The sequence below is a fragment of the Corythoichthys intestinalis genome, chromosome 9 (genome assembly GCF_030265065.1).
Source record: "Corythoichthys intestinalis isolate RoL2023-P3 chromosome 9, ASM3026506v1, whole genome shotgun sequence".
NCBI lineage: Eukaryota > Metazoa > Chordata > Actinopteri > Syngnathiformes > Syngnathidae > Corythoichthys > Corythoichthys intestinalis.
In genome coordinates this window covers 19888406-19908290 of record NC_080403.1, presented here as the reverse complement: position 1 = coordinate 19908290, position 19885 = coordinate 19888406, and the positions used below count along the sequence as shown (strand labels likewise).

The 19885-nt window shown below is 40.6% G+C and overlaps 1 protein-coding gene across 4 annotated transcripts in view; it reads right to left on the bottom strand.

Annotated features, from left to right (window-relative positions):
* Positions 1 to 19885, bottom strand: part of ephb2b (eph receptor B2b) — a 265726-nt gene that overhangs the window by 125682 nt on the left and 120159 nt on the right. For all 4 annotated transcript variants that reach the window (XM_057846096.1, XM_057846098.1, XM_057846097.1 and 1 more), the window contains exon 3: positions 16704 to 17388. In XM_057846096.1, coding sequence (XP_057702079.1) covers positions 16704 to 17388 — 685 coding nt within the window. The remainder of the gene's footprint in view (positions 1 to 16703; positions 17389 to 19885) is intronic.

Genomic DNA, 19885 nt, shown 5'->3' with positions numbered 1-19885 from the left:
GACATTTTGTCAGTGTTGTCCCATGAAAAGATATACTTAAATATCTGCCGAAATGTGTACTGACTATTGTGATACACTTTAACTCGAATATATAATATTTGTTCTTTATCTATAACAAAATAAAACTCTCTCTAAAATGTGACTTACACACCAGTGTGACATATCTTAAAAATAAGGTATTTGATTTTTCCTACGGAACCTATCACCAAGTATTTATGGAAAAACGTTGTTTATTGTGTTCTTTCCGAAAACTTCTAAAATGCCAGACTAATTGCAGGGAACACATTTCGTATGTGACAATTTAACTAAGTTAACCTTTTATGTTAAAAGCTCAGCCTTGTCGACAGATGTGCGCATGCATTCTTCACATGCTTTAATGAGTACCCCCTGTCTACTCTGAAGTGAATTTTTTAATCTTAACCACTTTTTAGATCACAAACCTCAACAGAGTCAACTTATGTCTTGAGAGCTACCGAGCACTTTGCCAAGAGCATACCATCACGCCGTGCGGTCAAGAGAGGTTACGCGTGATCTTTAAGGACTCTTTCGTTTCTGTTTTGCAGTCTGTCTTCCTCTGACCTGGCAGTTCTTGTTTTTATTTAAACCATCATCACTTGTTTTTTTCACAGTGGGGGGGGGGGGGGGGGGGATCCAAGACAAAAGGAAGGAGGCATCAAAACAATCTCATTAATAACCGCGACTAATTTATTCCAGGCTGCTCTTGAAGTTGCACAGGATAGATGTTCTTTTTGAGGAGGGTTAGGCTTAGGGTTTAGTGTGTGTGTGTTGAAGAAGAGCTGAACGTGCGGAGACTGGGCCGTCAAAAACGCTCGGTGGAGACGATACAGCCCTGCGGTAATATAGAGCACTGGTCTCGGCAGGAAGTGAGCATTTCCCAGACTTCAGTGGGGGGATGTAGCTTCATGTCAGGCCCTGAGGAGTTTGCTACATAATGTTTTGTTAAACCTGTTTACTGTAGAATAGGCCTGTTACTGACCTGAAGCACAATTTAAAACCTGTTTCCAGGTGTCTTAAGAGCACGTCTGTGAAATGCTTTTTCGAAAATACCCCAATGATCAACAAAAATAGCACATTTTACTGATTCTTATCTTGTTGAAATCATGCCCAGTCACAAGCAACTCTGTTTGATATACGTGTTTCTGCATTATAGTGCTTCAATTGTGTCTCTGGACCTTTAGCCAACCAAGCTGATCATGCCATTGACGGAAAAACTCATTGTGCCTGTGGTTATTAGGAAAATGTGCAGAACTTTATTGTGCAATTTCACTTTATGAGTGGGTAGGAATTCTAAAGATTTCCTCTTTAATTCACTATGTAGAATCCCCGTGCTGCCCTAGTTTAAGTGCTTTGAGAAGCAAAGGAAGCATTTTAAATATTTTTCCACAGTTTGATGTCTGGTGTAACCTCCTCCAACTCCACTAGACTTGGATATAAGCAGTGGATCCCTAAGGCCTTCACAAAATTAACTGTGGAAAAGCTGCTGCATTGACTGAAGAGACCTCAGCATGGAAGGGGAGTCATGAGGGGGAGCCCATACATCTCGCACGACAACCTCAGTCGCTCAATACCAACACGTCTCGGTAAGAATATTGGGAATGAATAGATAAGGATTAGCCTTACAATTGCTGCTACGCCTTTCATCTACTAACGTATCCTCTGGATGAACCCGCTTCTTTACAAGGGGTACGAGAATAGAGCGTCGTGTCGACGTGCACCTTCTCTCTGAAAGCTTGGGAATCCCGCAAAAGAGCTGTACGGCCTCATTAAACAGTATAGTGTATTTGTTCAGCAGGAACCCAAGGGGAGGTAAAAAAAGTTTTAACAGCCAGGAAATTCGATAAGTAGTGCATTTATAAAGCCAAGCTGTCCCCCACAGCTACGGAAAACCATCCCAACCCCCCAGCACTGATCACCAGCGCTACCACTACCCGCCCCCTAAAACAGGCTTCCACAATTAAATCAGGTCACTGGAGCCAGCCTTGTTGTCCTGCTCAGCATCAAGTGTGCTCATCCTGCTCAATGACTGAGGAAAATGAGTGCGGCCGACACAAAGCAGCAGTGTGTGGGAATATTTGCTGTTGTAGACAATTAGACAATGGACGGCAGTGTTGAGCCAATGACTTCAAAACATGTCGGAATCCAAAAAGGTAGACACGTTTTTGGGAGGAACTTGTTGATTTTTAACAGATGGATGATATAATAATTTCTTTACATCCTTATTAATAAAGTGTGACATGTTAACATTTGGATCCATCTGCTCCACAACACTGCAAGCTACATCTGCAATAATAAACTTCATGTTGAATTAAAACCTTTCTGACAGTGACAGTACAAAACGTGTTTATCGACTCATTTTTGAGCACAGTGTTGAGGAAAACGGATAATCTTTTATAGACATCCAACAATCGGACCTTTGCTGACAATCTTAAGTGAAGAAAAATGCTCCAATTTGTCCCAATTGCCAGTGTATGCATATCATAAAGTTCATGCAGTTTCATGTAACACTAGCATTGGTCTAATTTGACAGTGTAGGTCAAGTATAGTAGCCATAAAGTTTAGTCGAGCAGCTCTCAATGTCCACGATTGGCATCTGACGTATGGAATGTGGCAAATGGATTGAACAAACTAGAGGAAAAAAGGTCTCCTAAGTATATCGAAATAGGAATGTGATGAAGCTTAAGTCATCATAGTTGAGGCTTCAACGGCGTATAATTGTGAATGGCCCTTACTTGACGGTCCAAGAATCTGTCTCCAGCCCATCTGGACGTCAACATTGAGAAGACTTTATGAAAAACATGTCAGGAGTCCCCCCTTTAAAAAAGTAAACCACAAAGCCAAAGTGGACAAAGATTCAAAATGTACAAGGGTTTGTGTTTTAACGAAGAATAGATGCTACACTACAAACTAAGTGTTGGTGTAAGGTCCAGACAGGCAGGATGGATCAAAACCAGTCTGGCTTATGATCCAGTATGTACTTAAAAATGAGATGACATGATGTAATATGAAACAATATGCTGGGCAGAGAATCCGCAAATCTCACTAATGCATGGATCAATGTACATCGACTGTATTGGAAAGACAGCTGTAGGCGGTAACAAGAATTCATATTTGTTGTAAAAATACAGCACTGCTGTAAGCTAATTCCTTTTTGTTATTTTGTTTTATGTCGATAAATGCTTTTTTTGCTTACTGTTCATTTTGCACTGTAAGTAGGAGTCAAACTCCAGTTGTAATTAAGTTTCAGTTGGACAAGATCATTATTCGATCGTCCAATTTCCTGACACATCAGGAATTCATCTGAACAAAGATTGCGAATTAATCCTCACTACCGCCTCACTTGCAGAAGAAAAAACTTTTGAAATTGTCACTGATTACAAAGTTAGGTGGCCAACTTGCAATCGGGATCGAAACTTTATTGGCACCTTGTAAGCTCGGCTTTATTCCATAGGCTTTCCGTCTTAACCGTTTCCCCCCCATCTTTGATCCTGACACATGCTTTATCAATCAGCCTTCCTGAGTCGACAGGGAGGCATGAATTCTTCGACCAGACCAGAGTCAGGGACCTCTCAGAGGGTAAACGAGGATGTTTGGACTAAATCCCGGCTGTGTTGCAGATGCGCACATGGATTTGAACAGTTGTCATGATGACCTGTCCAGGCTTCGTCAAGCGGAATCATCAGCTGCTTCACTTGTCACTTTGCTATTCCCCCGTTCGCAAACACTAGTCAGACTGTCCGATGTTATCAGGCACCCTGAGTTTCGGGTCAAAATAAGAATACGGCATCCCTAGTAGGACCTGCGGGGCCCTGTGGAGCCTCTTTGGCAAACAAGATGAGGGATCACATGTAAAAGGATGTGCTGTTGCAATATGAGATGCAAAAGATGGTGCGGGGATACCGTGCGACTAGCAGGGCGAGCCTTGCTCTGGTTTATGGAGCAGAACACGACATTTGTGTGTGGGAACATGTGGAAGAAGTTAGGGGGAGCTTAACGGGCCGTGATCTTTCAGGCCGGGGAGGGCGGGCGCGATTCTCAGGGACGACAGGCCACGTTATCACATCAACGCATGATGGATGGGCCGTGAAACGGAGCATGATGAAGTAGACGTGCACGGGTATAAAACGTTACGGTGCACACACTGTAGCTGCATATGGCGCTGCACATGTGTGGGGGTATTCTGCACTCTGAGTTAAAGGATTTGCCTTTCCATCTTCACTTATTCTCGCATGCTGTCAAAGTCAGTATGAATGTGTGCAGGATGCAGAACAGACAGTAAAAGACTGACGGACAGAAAAGAAAGAAAAAAACACCTGGTCATGCTGAAATTTCATCAGAGGCGAGAGAATAAAGGCTAGGGAATATTTCCAGGGGCCTCTGTGGACACGATGACATGGTTAACTACTTTGCCTGCTGTCACTCCAGTGTCCAACGACCGACAACAACGTTCTGAGCTCAGTCGTGCCACCAAAAAAAGATACTGAACGAAAGCCCTATTGCCTGCGTTAGCATTTTAGAGATGAACATCTGTTAAGGAGCTTCTTTGTATTCCTCATGTCACTGAACAACTCTAAACAGAAGCTGAAGCATAGATAGTGTCATCATAACACAATGCTGTGTGAAGGACGGTTGTTCTAGTTAAAGACTGTAAGACATTCATCCATTTCCCAAGCTGACTTTTATTGAGAAAAGTGGGGTCCCTGTACTGCTTTGACAATCAATCACAGGGCACATACACACCACTCACAATCACACCTAAAGAAAATTTAGTGTCCTCAATGAACCTAACGACGTGCATGTTTTGGGAAAAGGTAGGAAACTGGAGTAACAAGAGAAATTCATATCTTACATGGAAAGTTCTCATTGAGATTTGAATCCAGAGTCCCGGACCGTTCTGTGACTACCAAGAAAAATCAATTCATTTTTTGGTGTAAGATAGATTTGAACTCAAATGGAATAGGAGTGAGCACATTGTAGAAGACATAAAATTAAGATTTTACCCTGACTTATGTTTTGGCAAACTACTGTTGGCTTCATCTTGCAGTAGTACTTCCAAAAAGAGTGTATAACACTTGATGCAAGGAGTGAGACATAATTTTCCTTGTCCTTGGCTTCATGTTCTGCACCTTTGCTAAATTTTCCCTTATGTTTGTGAGGAAGATGCTGTATACTACTGAGAAAAAGTGTTGTGATTTTTTTCTTGGAATAAACCTTTTACTAACTTATGATCAAAAGGCCCAAAATTTGCTGGGCAAGAATTAGACCCCAACTATAACGGTTAGAGCTGGGAATCTTTGGGCACCTAACAATTCGATTACGATTAAGATTCAGAGGCTCCGATTCGGTTATAAAACGATTATTGATGCACCCTCCTCCTTTTTTTTTTATTTTTTTTTTATGTTTTGTACATTAGTTTCAAAATTGTTCAAAAATCCTCTCAGGCTAAACCAAACTACTATTTCAGTATCAAGTTAACATATAACAGTAAACAAATATACAAAAATAACAGTAAATAAAACCTCCAGTCCCCATTCTGTATTAGCAGCTTTAAACTACATTCAATTAATTTAATGTTGTGTATCAATTGTTACAGTTGTTAAAATTGCTCCCGTTATTCCATAATTTCCCTTCTGTCTACTTTTGTCAAAGTTTTAAAACTATTTCATCATTTAAAGATAGATTCAAGACAAGATTCTGCCGATTTAGGAGTACTTTAGATAAAAAGTTAATTAGGTTCGCTACAACAGAGCCTTCTAGAAAGGTCTACTGCTTTAAGATGGTGGCGTTTTACTTACGCCGGAAAGTCTGTCATTTCGCATCTCTGTTTAATAATACATGTTCCAACACCGGCGTCTTCTGTCATTTTGCATCTAGTTCTATATATATATGATATCTACTGTAGCTGTATGTTTGTAGCAACTAGCAATTGGGCGTTGTTTGTGGCGGCTGTCAGCCGAGTCAGGTATGATTGTTTTTTTTATCTAGCGGCATGAGTTGAATATGATATTTACTCTCGGTCCGTTCCTCATTGCGTCCCAAAGACCGCGCTGACTGTGTTTTACTTCCGCTTTACCTGGTATAATTCAATATTCGGAATTTGGATTTTTGTGAATCGTTCTCGAATCTTCCACGGCCGAATTGCGAATAATCTAAGAATCGGAAATTTCGCACGCCTCTAATAACGGTACCTATTTACACATCCAAGAAGAATCCAAATATCAAACAGTCCAGTCTCCCCATTCCTAGATGTTTCTTCCCTTTCTCATGCTGTGTTGGAATGACAGCAACAACACCTGCACACGAACAGCAGTACGACAGCGAGGTCACACTCTCACCAAAGATCTGAATACAAACACTGGCTGGCAGATGGTGCGCGAAGCTATCAGCAGCAGCCAAGCTGAATGCTGGCTTCCCGTCAATCTACGCACACACAAACACACACACTTAATGCTAATGGAAAGCGCTACCAGTCAAAATGATGTTGACAAAAGCGGATCAAATCAGTCATCTCACATAAGTGTGTTTGTTTTACCGACCTGAACAATTGCAATTTGTCCCAAAGTACTCATATTTCAATTTCAAAGATCATACACACTGCAGATATACTGTAATCATCACTCTTAATTTTGTGATGCTATTTTGAAAATCAGAAACACAAATCGCCCATCTCGGTTATGTGGTCTTATATGCCAAAACTCCATGCAATGCAATGATTGACCCGGAAACACTAAAAATCAACAGGAAGTGATCCCAAAATCAATAGGAAGTGCGCCATGAATTGCTCCAAAATCAACAGCAAGAGACACGGAAATACCCCAAATTCAACAGGAAATGATTCAGAAATGCCCCCAAATCAACAGAAAGCCATCCACAGTTTACATACCTGCAGAGCAAAGCATTTCCACACAATTGCTCTATTATTTACATTTTCAAGTGGGTAGAGATATTCTAAAATTTTAAATGATTTCGATGCCAGATGTCTTCAACGCCAGAGTAAACTGAGAATTTGCCTCAAAAACGCGTATCCTCTTTCATGTTAACTTGGGCAGTACATAAAAAAGTCTCTAAGGGTGTGTTTCATTTGCAGATTGTCATCTCGTAGGACAAAAGACAATCATCCAGTCATCAGCGTGGTTACCTCCCAGCCCCCAAATCTCCGCCATGTGCGTTGTTAGTCGATTAGAGTTGCCATTATAAGACAGTGGCACCAGGGGAAATAAATGCAGCGGTGTGGAATTGCGAAGGCTGTAGCGTTGATTCCTTCCTTTAAATCTTCTCCAGATGGAACAATTTCAATAATTGAGATTCCGACGGTGAATTGGAGGCACTTATTCAGAGCCTTCACCTCCTCTTTTCCGTTTTATCATGTTCAATCTAAACGATAATTTTACACACCGATGCACTGATGCTCCTCCTAGGCATTAGCTTGTGTATTATGTAAACCTTTGCCAAAAGGATCCATAAACAACACAATTCCCTCCAAAATTCATTGGTGCTTTTTTATATTTACCTCAGTGTATCTTTAACAGATTCAAGTATTTAAAAATATTAGCAAATGTGAAATACACTGCTGTGAGTGTGCGGAGGTAGAGGTTTAATCTGAATCTGATCCTTTATTGCACCTTGGGCAAACATTTTCACTAATGTAATTTAACACTCGCTTTCGGTTGTAATGTGTTGTTCATTGTAGATGTTATTACAATATACTCTCAAGGGGCCCAAAGTACTTAGATATAGCTTCACCATAAGTGTTGGATTAATGCTCAATAGCTCAATTGACTCAAATCAGATTTCCTTTTTTTTCCTAAATTGGAAACAATTGATATTTGTGGTGTAGCAATGTGACTAGAAAAAGAACACATTGGATATCTTTAGATCGGAATTCGGACCCTTCATAATTGTGCGGATAAGAATGCATTACATACATTGGAATCGCTATTATAAGTGCAGTTTAACACACGTATCATGTTTGGTTATGGCCAGTACTTCTCAAATAGTGGGGCGCGTTCCCCCAGGGGGGCGCAGAGCGATGCCAGGGGTGACCTCGGGGAACATGCTTTTTTTTTTTTTTTTTGCCGTAGTAGAATAAAGTGTACTTGCACATCCACTCAGTGGGTGGCAGTGGCGCTCTCATTTTCAAAGTGCGCGCAGTATTTTTGACGTAAGCAAGAGCACACGGAAGAGACTCATGAAGAGCTGGAGAGCTGTGCGCCGTTTTCGAAAGCCGTTTTCCGGCCGGACTCACGCAGCGACCCACTGTCTTCTCCGGTTCTCACGTGTCCGCCCGAGAAGTGCCATTTTCGGCTTGGGATCGTCACGACGACCACCCTCACTAACGGTTCTCCCTCGGCCGCCGAGAATGCGCTTTTTTCGGGCCGTTTGCCTTCTGGCTTTGACATTTAATACAGTGGTAGATGAGGAAAGACCACTGTTTACTGTGTCTAAAAATGATTATAGCGGACAGCCGGAAGCCAAATAAATTAAGACGCCATTTAAAGACATTAGACCCCAATCTCATTGATAAGCCGTTTGGTTGTTTTTCAGCGAAAACGTGCCGAATATTGCCAACAATCCTCCCGCTTTGTCAGTGTTATATCAGTAAACCAGTGAGCACTGTTAGCATGCTCAGTGCAAAATAACCCCATACCATTGCAAACTGGAGGTGATATTGTGAGCAGCGAGCAGCGTAAATAAAAAATGTCCTTCTGTCCAAAGACACTATTTTTTTCTTCTATTCAGTTTTGTGTTTTTCGGTCAAATTTTTTGGCATATTGTCCTCATGAGTTAATGTTTCTAATCAATTTGAATTTGTCATTATTTACTGATTTTATTTTTCAGTATCAAATGGTAAAAAATGTACCTTGAGTGTATTTTTACAGTTTGGATGTGACTTTTTTTTTTTTTTTTCATTCAGGCAAAATGATGTGCTTTAAGTCTTTTCTGTTACAAACAAAACAATGTTAATAAAGTTATTCTTTATAAGTTGATCTCTGTTATTTTCTCTAATAGAAAAAAAGGATACAATGTGAGGCAGAGGCGTACTTATAATAGTAATATTTTAGACAAATGATACTATTTACAGTGGCAGCAGAGTTTGGGGGGGGCGCGAAACATTTACGTCTTCCTTGGGGGGCGTAACAGAAAATAATTGAAAAGCACTGGGTTATGCACACACAAATCTCTAACTAATCGCTAACTAAATAAAACAAATAAAAACTTTAAAACATACCTGGTATAAAATTAAACGTTTTTTTCATATTTTGGCTGGGGTTGCGACATATACTCAGGAGCGACTTATGTGTGAAATTATTAACACATTATGATATCATTTCACATGTTATTTTGGTGTTTTGGAGTGACACTAATGGTTTGGTAAACTCGTTAGCATGTTCTTTATGCTATAGTTACCTGAATAACTCTTAATAGCTATGGCCACGTTCGCGTTCTGCCTTTGGCAACGTGTGTTCAATTGTATTATTGATTTTTTTATATTAAAATGCATGCTTTTAGTTTGTGGAGCTTTCACGCCCACGTGGGGGCGCACTCGCACTTGTTTACGTGAAGAGCGCTCACACGCCAGAAGAAGACGGACAGCTACGTAGCTCTGAGTGAGTTGGTGAGTTAGCGAGAGAGAAACACGGCTGCGAACCTACGTTCATTGTTTATGCTTTTAAAATATCTCTACAGAGGCAACGCCTGTGTGTATCATCTTTTCTGTTGTTGTTGTGGTGTCCACCTGCGATCGGACACTTAGAGCCAGTTGTGTGAATGTTTGAGCGATGTGCCAATGCTAGCGAACGCATGCTAACTGTTTATGTCATTGCTTTAAAACAACTTAATTATCATTTACGAAGATGCAAACCTGTTTGGTATCGAGGACCAAATTGATTTAGCAAATTATACGGTCGTCTAGCATCGTCATTTGGGAGTTCGCTGTAAAGCCAGGACCGAGCCGTAGCGTCCTGGTGAGGACAGTATATTCGCATTTTGTTGTTCATGCACTGTACACTGTACATTTATTCAAAATGTTGTCCTGTATTGTATTTTTATATTAAATTGCTTTTCAAGATGACATATCTGTTCTCTGTGTTGGATTTTATCCCCCAAAAATGCGACTTATACTCCGGTGCGACTTATATATGTTTTTTTTCTCTTTGTTGGGCATTTTATGGCTGGTGCGACTTATACTCAGGTGTTACTTGTAGTCCGAAAAATACGGTACATAAAATTGGTCTACATATGCCACAAGGACAAAAAAAAAAAATGGATGAAGCTATTGTCAACTATACGCTTTGTAACATTTTATATATGCATTATTTAGTGCTTTGTACTTTTGTTTGCATCCATATTGACGCTTGTGGAGTTATTTATGTGCACTTTGGCCATCTTACGCATGGTTATTGTATAAAGTTTTGGTCAGCATAAACGTCATATTGGATATGTGCCACTTGAGATGTACACAGAAATACAGCTACGAACAACCCCCCCCAAAAATCAGATAGTCATTAAATTGGAATTGGGTACAGCTATCTGCAGTTTAAATTGATTATCATTGTCAGTTTTAGCTGTTCATACTCATTTTGAAAATGAAAAATTATTGATCTTGCAGTGTTTCTGCCCTGTTTACTAGTGCCAAGGAAGATTGTCTTCAATCCTGCCCATACGATGAGCCACACACACTGACACTCTGACTCTCGGGACCCTTGAACTCACAATAGCTCAGTCTGAGGTGCTCGGATTACTGTGGAAAAGCACACATGGGCATTGTTAAAATTTGCAATTCCCTCCATGAACATGGACGGCTTTGTGAAGGCAGCAGTGTTGGTTCTAGAGAGAGGGAGAGAGGCGAGGGCAAACACAAGCCCATGTGTATATGCATCGCGCTGGCCCCTGGAGGCTGGCGAGCGAAATAGGATCTCCCTTTTTCAGGGCCATCTTCGCCCCTGAAAGCCGGCGCTGTGGTTCCTCCACTCTGAGGAGGAAATCTAATCTCACTTGTAAGGCAATCACTGAGCGAAGGTCCCAGCAATTTGTTGTAAGCACCCCCCCTTGTATATCAATGTTTTGACAGATTTCCTGACAGCGTAATTATTTGCCAAGGATCCAGCCGAGACTTTAATTGTAACACCCATAATTGTACGTTAAGCTACGGGAATGTTGGGACAAAGCACCGGCTGCACGGGTTATAAATATTACAGTACAAATAGTCGCTTTCATCTGAGCTGTTTTGTGCGGTTACTGTGGCTCAGTAATCCGGCTATGAAAGAGGATCTCTCCGGAGCCCCGCTAGGGCACATCTCAAATCAATTCATTACGCCGCAATATTCGGTGGGCGACAGCACATCTCGCATGGATCAATTCATTACGCACAGCTCTGCGGTTCAAGAGGCGGCGGCCGACCGCAGTTTGAAGCGGCGAGATCGGCTTTCGGGAGTGCGGCGAAACACAAGAAAAAACAGGCAACACTTAACGTTTGAGCTCCGTTCTGGCAGAGGCAGGGTGTCGAGGCTCATGATTTTTGTATAAAGGCATTACATCCACCTCTGCTCAGCCTAGCCGCACTTGCAGATAATGCATTTTTTCTCATGAAGCTTTAATCATTTGAGGTGTCTTGTGAATGTAAAGACAGGAAAACGGTGGAGATGATCAAAGTACCTTGTTGTAAGAGATATCTGTCTTGGACGTTGTCAGTATGCCCAAGTAGGGCACACACACGCGCTACAGTCAGTCATATTAAATGAAAACCCAAAGCATACTTCAGTAACATATTAATGATCTAGAAAACGCAGCTAATTTATACCAGAATCCCACTTTCCTATCAGTAAGCATTAAACTGATTATCAGACATCACATCATCTGTTGTTTATGATTTGTCCTACCTGTTCTGCTTGGAAAATAGTCAGGCCAACGGCAATGTTTAGATTAAACTTGTTCAATGATCGTTCAACTGTAAATTGATTACCACTAAAACAGCGACAGTTGCTGTAAACAAGAAAGGCCTTTGGCAGTAAGTTAATCCGATCTGAATTAGCATATTCTGGTTGCGGTTTCCCTTTATCTCCTTATCTGGGTTACACAAATTTGAGCATTTCCACTCTCTTCCAACGGAGAAAAACACCAAGCAACCTCCCCAAAATATACAAAGGGTTAGGGCTTTTTAGGGTCCACAATATTATCACGACTTCAAAAAAATTAAATGTGTTGTGAAAAATGTAAAAGATTTTCTCTTACACGTCACAATAATTACTGTATCAATTAATGGTTTAAAGAAATTAATTTAAAAACCCTGATGCTATTGTTTTTTGCGATAGATTCTGGTGAAAATATATCATCATACAAAAACTGTTATTTTGACCGGCTTATAGTAGTAGAAAAATGAGATGTTTAGTGTGTTAACATGAATTCTTCTTCCCCGTTTTGTTAGGCGGATGTGTTTTGATGTACTCGTCTATCGTTTTTCTGGCAGTACTCTGAAAGGACATGTTGTTTGTGGGAAGCAGTTTCAAGATTGTCAGAGGAGATATCATTATGTAAGTGTTGGTCATCTGAGTATTGTTTGAGCGGCACTTATCCCCGTCATGTGGGACTTTGTCACATTTTGACAGTCGGTATATGTGTAACCCAGTTTAGCGTGGACTCCACTGATGTTACACCATGTTCAGTACTGAGGATATGAAATTGGATCAACACGTTGACTCCGTTGAGCGGAAAACAATTACTTGTATAATCCAATTTAACACTAAAAGAGCAGCACGCCGAAACTCAACCCAGGAGACGTTGAAATCCGCAACATAAAGTGCCTTACACGGAGGTCACAAAAACAAGCAGACCAGCATAATTATGCTTGGACGCCAACTCATTGCGGCAGAGCAGATTGGAGTATCCTCATGTGTGCCCGGCATTGGCCTGGACTCCTCCAAGAGCTTGTCCCTGTTAGCACAGCAGTCAGGATGATTATCCAATTTGGTAGAGCTACAGTTATAAATCAAATATGACATTAAATTGGGTGTTATCCAAGTACCAGGGGTGTAACACCAACCTAAAATCATCTAAGTTCTGCAGAGTAAAGACGGACTCTTTCAATGAAATCTTAACTCATTTGTTAGCATTGACAGCGATGACCACTCCATTTAGACAGGGAGGGTTTTCAACAAACGATCACTGCCATGTTTCTCAGTCCAAATGTATTGAACGTTCATCGCTGTCAATGGCACGCAAATATTATCATTCAGTCCTAACCTTCAAGCTCAAATGGATTTCCCGCCTATTACCATCGACGGCAGCCAATGACTTAAAGAGCATACGACAGGAGAAAAAAAGTATTAAATAGCATTATTATGTGAATTAGAATCATATTTTGAGACAATTCGACTATACACAACAATTTAGCAAAGCGCAGATGACGAGAAATTAGTCTTTTAATCTGCCGGTTAGCCACGCCTAACATTATAGGGCTCTTGCGTCCCCAACAGGTGGATGACGTCAGCGGGTGACTGGGCTCATCGGTTTTACTATTCAGCCCATTGAGGGGGAATTATTCAGAACGAGGAAAACGCGACAGAGAGCCGCAAAATGTCATTGTTTCAGTCTCTCTACTCCAATATTTTTACAGGATATTCGTTTTATACAAGTATTTTTCCCCAATAGCTAGATAAATGGCTTTAGAAGGACCAGTCAGCCCGTCGAAGGGGAACTATTCACAACGAGGAAAACGTGATGAATAGAGCTGCAAAATGTCATTGTTTCTGTCTCTTTACTTCATTATTTTTACAGGATATTCTTTTCATCCAAGTATTTTCCCCAATAGCTAAATAAATGGCATGGTCATGACAAATAACAGTCTTGTGCTAAATGGAATATGAAATAATAAAAATGCACTTATTCAGGACGACATGGCAAAATTACTCCATAATGGTCAAAACTGTCGACTTCACCTTTACTGTCACACCTCCCGAACAATATTTTTATGACCCCTAAATCGGACATATGTCATTTCCCTTCCCCGGCTTCGGAGAATGTAAACAAACCATGAGGCGTGACAGCTAGCCGACATGCTAACCCGAACCGAGTGATGTTTCAAAGTCTTCGAAGCGGAAAATCACACATAACTAGCCCGGATTATTTGACATGAGGACTGGGTTGTCGATTGTCTTCGCGGATCGGCAAACCGCCCGGCGGAGAGCTATTTACAGTTCGTTCCCCGGAGGAGGGCGGCTGCAGTTGTTGTGCAGCTAACGTGCAGCTAATGTGCACGAGGAGAGCTTTTTACATGCCTATCAATGATCAAACGTAAGTAGTCCTTTATCTAAAGAAAGTTTGTAGTGTTTACTTTGTAATCGCTGTATTAATATTTGACATAATACAAAACAATATGTTTACTCACTTCCTCGTAAGTCCAAAGGTCCCACAGTAGTCGGGCTTGGCCAATATCCACGGTGAATGGGAACCTTTTAGAACTCCAAAAAGGCGCACACGCCTCTCCCTCATAAAGCAAGATTTTTCTGCAGCCGTTTGGCTGGCGTGATGCGAAAAATAAACGTATTAATCCACAAAATCAGCTGAATCCTTAGTCGTCATACACAACAGTACGGCTGTTTAGTGAAGAGGACGCCTTCACCCGTACACGTCACAGCGCCCTCCTCCTCAATGCAAGACCGAAGCCGGAAGTCACTCATTTTCATGGCGCGGGATTCAAAAAACTAAATAAATATAGCGATCGCTTCCACACACATCAAAGCGGTCCATATCATTCAGAAGCATAAAATACCGCGTGTATTATGAAATAAACATGCTTTTTCGTGTCACATGCACTTTAACTGTTTGATTTCTTTTTGCACCATATGTTTGTGTTGTGTGGTGAGTTATCACACTCTTGGTTTTCTAACCCTACTATCAGTCAGTGGTTTATTATTAATGTGAAAATGAATGCTAAACATGCTAAAAGCCCACTGCCAACCACGAACGCCATTAGGTCTGAGCTACACTATATTTGATTACAGTGTGTCTCAAGCACCAGGCAGTTGCACTTCTTGTCCCTTACCTTTTTCCTCATGGGAATACGTACAAGCCTGTACTATACAAACACCTTCCATATTGAAAAGTACCATTTAAGTAGGACTGACATGTTTACATTTAACCTAAAATGTCTTGTTTGCGTTTTCTCACTAAATGTTGTGGTGGTACGTTAGGGTGTACCTATCACATTTCCCTTCCAGTGGATACACGTACACAAATACACACAAACACATTGAGGGATGTGTTCTAATTACAAGGCAGGAACACAGTCATCATGACTGCAGGTGGGTGGTTTGTCAAGATAGGCGGGATGCGTGCGGGTGACACGCTGTCATGCTGTTTCCAGCCAACAAGGCCTCACAGTGCGTTAAAAAGCCGCCACCACCCGTCTCGCCATAGATAGGGTAGAACACAGAGTATAGCGGACTGGTTACATTGACATTTGGAGATGTCCAATCGATGTCCCTGTAAGAGGGCTTCCAGTTGGGAAGGGAAAATGAAGGCTATTTGAAAAAGTAGCGTCTTTGTCTGCATCGAAGGAGGGCGATAAGAATGGATGTGATTTCAACTCAAGGGTTTTTTTGTTGTTTTTTTTTTGACACTGTACTAGGTTCAGTACTGTAGTATCTTATCTGTAAATACCTATGAAAACGATTGCTTGAAAAAATCTGCAAACTAGAGGGTTTGCTGGGTTAGAGATGATCCTAGTCATGAGTTTGTTAGGTCCATTTTGGACACCCACTGGATTTAACTAATTTGGCTGACCAAAATTTCAATTCGAACCTATTAGCATATTGGCATGTAAAGTGAAACATTCCAGTTAGAGGGAAAAGGCTCCGTGGTGAAGATAAAAATCTTGGTGACGTGTAATTAAACTAAATGGTGCAAAGCCACTTCCTACCAAACAGAACAGTTCAGTTCAGTTCAGTTCAGTTGGAAAGATGAAACTCAGATCTGGCTCAAGTTTGCAGCAGTCGAGGGTGTTTTCGCAGTATATGGGGAAAGTAGTGTCAGCTATGTAAACAGCATGAGAGACCAGACAGTAACATAAAGGGAAAACAATAGACAGGACATCCAGAATTAGATATAGTTTCTTGGCAAGCGGTGAATTTTCCCTTTCCCTTTCCATTTTACAATATTAATAATTCTTCAACTGCAATCAACAGAAAGGAGTCTGAGTCTAGCTCTAACCCTTCGGGGTTACACTACCACATCTGTTGATAACCCAAAAGATAAGTCTCAAAAACACTCAATAAGGTACAAGAAGTCCTGGCTATAAGACTGCCCTATCACACTTTTATCTGCCCAATCTTCCCTCTTGCTATCCTTTTGGTTACTAGGTGTATACCCTTCCTACATGGTGTCCCTTTGAAAAGAGTGGTCATGAATCCCTTGTAATGCTACTTATAGTTAGATAGCATACTATATATTCAATCATGTTTCTATGACACTATTCCCTCTGTTCTCTCCCGTCGTTGCCATAAACCCTTTTCTGTTCAGCTGTGTTTTTTTAATAAACAACACAAGATAAACACTACATAGGGAGTACAGAATGAAAGGTTACGTGCATCTAAGGAAAATTGCCAATAAGTGCTAATAACCTAAGTTAATGAAACACCCTGAAAGAAATGTAAAACTATTAAACAGTAACAGAGTAAAGAAAAACATACCTCGACACACGGTCCCGTTCTGCGCCGCTTCATTGCCAGCCTTGCACATGCATCGACCGATGGGTACCATCCACTCTCCGTCACCGTTGCAGTATAGTTTAATGGGCACGTCCACTTCCTCGGCATTGGGTATGCAAACCCCACGCGCCGCCACAAGCGAAGTGCTCTCAGCCCCTGACAACGTCTCTTGGAAGAGCGCCCCATTGGTGATAATGCGAGCACACTTCCGGTAGAAGACCCGGACAGCTATAAGGGACATGCAGCCGCCATAGTCCTGGAATGCCAGGTAGAAGCCATTTCTCGACACGGGGCCGAAGCTGCGGACCTCAGTATTGATTTTCATCACTCTTCCGCCGAGGTCCACTTGGGAGAAGCTTTCATCGGCTGCTATAGTGTCCACTTTGATCCAGGGATTCTCCATCCAGGCCGGCGAGGTCCTGGTAGCTGTGTCAGAATCTGATTCATAGTAGTAAAGGTTGAATGTCTCTTTGCAGGAGCCGGGGACATTGGGAATGCTGCTACAGTCCCTTACGGAGAACTTCATCTCCACGTGGATCCTCTGTGCGCCTCGCCGCCGGATGTACTTGGTGCGCACCCAGTTGTTCTGGTTGTTGTCAAAAACATTGCACACCTGATAGGTCCGGATGGTGTTCATGTTTTCATCGTAACCGCTCACCTCCTCCCACTGCCAGAAAAATAAAGGAAACATTAGCTTTTTTTCCCTTAAATTTTTATATCCCAAATTGCCACAATTGATCTGGATCGATATATCGGTTTTGTTATTCACGATAAAATGAAAACTGAACGAAAAGCTAAACATTGATTAATGTCCTAAATTTTCCATTTTATGCCGTTTTGTTAAAAATAACAGTTTTCATTTAAATAATGCCACAATGCTTTGATTGTCGAAAACAAATTGCTGAAAACATATATATATATTTTTAGGTTAAATGTAATTGTGTAAAATGTACATAACATATTATTATGGAAGCCTTTGAATTGAATCGTGCCAGAATTTGTCATATTGCCAACATCGTATTAGTGTCCAAAGGACCGATATCATATCGTTATACAAATTGAGTGATTTAAACCCCTTACCACACCCTAATTTTGTTTTAAAAGCGAACAAACTCAACCAATTTACTAGGAGATCAAATAATTACAACACCACTGTACGTAATGACTACATGTGCAGTCCGACTGTAAAGAGGCATAAAGGTCAACATGGTTCTCATTATGAACAAACAGTAATAAACCCCTGCCGATGTCTGTTTTTTACCAACAACACATTTATTGCTGTGCGCACTTTGAAAAATGTAATTATCGGCGCATAATCAGCTTAAGGCGACTTTGTGATTAAATTGATTACACGGTGCAAAGAAACATCACATCTCTGACATTAGAGAGAGAGGGCCCAAAGAAGAACAAAATGAGAAGCAGCTTTTTTCCTCAGCATGTGCTTTCTGAGCCCGGAGGTCCTGTTGGCACGTTAACCCGTTTCGTGCATCTTTGAACCTTGCATCCATTAATGGGATCAAGCTGATAAGGTCATTTTCAACACTGAATATATAAACAAGAAAACAATAGTGTGCAGATCCAAGCCATTGCTCAAGTAATAGTTACATGGGACCAGTATTTGTTGTGGTTCCAGAGCCAAATATTATTATTTCAAATCTTTTTTTAATATATAACTAATATTAATAATATGACAGTACTAAAAAAATAGATGCAAAAACACCCTACCATATTCAAAACTATCTATAAATCAACGAAGATAGAACACATCCCTTCACTTTCCCAGCACTCGTGCAACTTCACTCATTAATTGCCCACCCATGTATCTGTATAGTATTCAGGGTATGAATTAACAAAAAAAGATATATATATAATATCTGGCTCAGGAACCACAACTAATACTGCCATATACGTATATTTTTAATCGAGTTAATTACAGCTTAAAAATTAATTAATCATAATTAATCGCAATTCAAACCATCTATAAAATATGCCATATTTTTCTCGATATTATTGTTGGAATGGAAAGATAAGACACAAGACGGATATATACATTCAACATACGGTAAATAAGTACTGTATTTGTTTCTTATAACAATAAATCAACAAGATGGCATTAACATTATTAACATTCTGTTAAAGCGATCCATGGATAGAAAGACTTGTAGTTCTTAAAAGATAGTACAAGTTATAGAAATTTTATATTAAAACCCCTCTTAATTTTTTCGTTTTAATAAAATTTGTCAAATTTTAAATCAAAAAATAAAATAGTAGCTTGCCATTGTTGATGTCAATAATTACACAATGCTCATGTGGTGCTGAAACCCATAAAATCAGTCGCACCCAAGCGTCAGCAGAGGGCGACAAAACACAAAAAAACACAAGTAACAAGTGGACATTACACTGTGCTGTCATTTTAATCTGTTTGAGTGGGGCATGTGCGTTAAATGCGTCAAATATTTTACCGTGATTAATTTTTAAAAAATTATTATCGCCCGTTAACGCGATAATTTTGACAGTACAATATACTGTATATACATACAGTATATATACCCTAATTTTCGCACTACAAGGCGCACCTGACTATAAACCGCAGCCCACCAAATTTGGCACGAAAACAGCATTTGTTCATAGTTAAGCCGCACTGGACTATAAGCCGCAGCTGTGCTCACTGTATAATGGGATATTTACACCAAAAGATATTAACCGGAACAACCTTATTTGACAGCAGCATCATACGACCGACTGTCATAAGACCAAATGAACCATCATTAAACTTTGAACTAATTACTGCAAAGCTTTATTGCTTCAAGAAGCTTCATTTGGCCATCACTGCTCCCTTGGGGGAGACAGTCAACCTCTGCTGCCACCTGCTGTTGACTGTTGTCATCGAACATGCCTCTTAGCGTGCATTGCAGCGCTACAGATGTAAATAACAATCAAAAATCCTGTTCTGTGCTAAATATTTCTTCAGTTACTGTTCCAATTGTTTCATCAATTGCTAGTTATGGTATTTGCTGACACTTTATTTGACAGTGGTGCCATAAGACTGTCATTACACAATCATAATTATGACATGTCTCTGTGCTGAACATTCATGAATGCTTATAACAGATGTCATTAAGTGTTATCCGGCAAATGATCTCACTTTTGAATAGAATGAATGC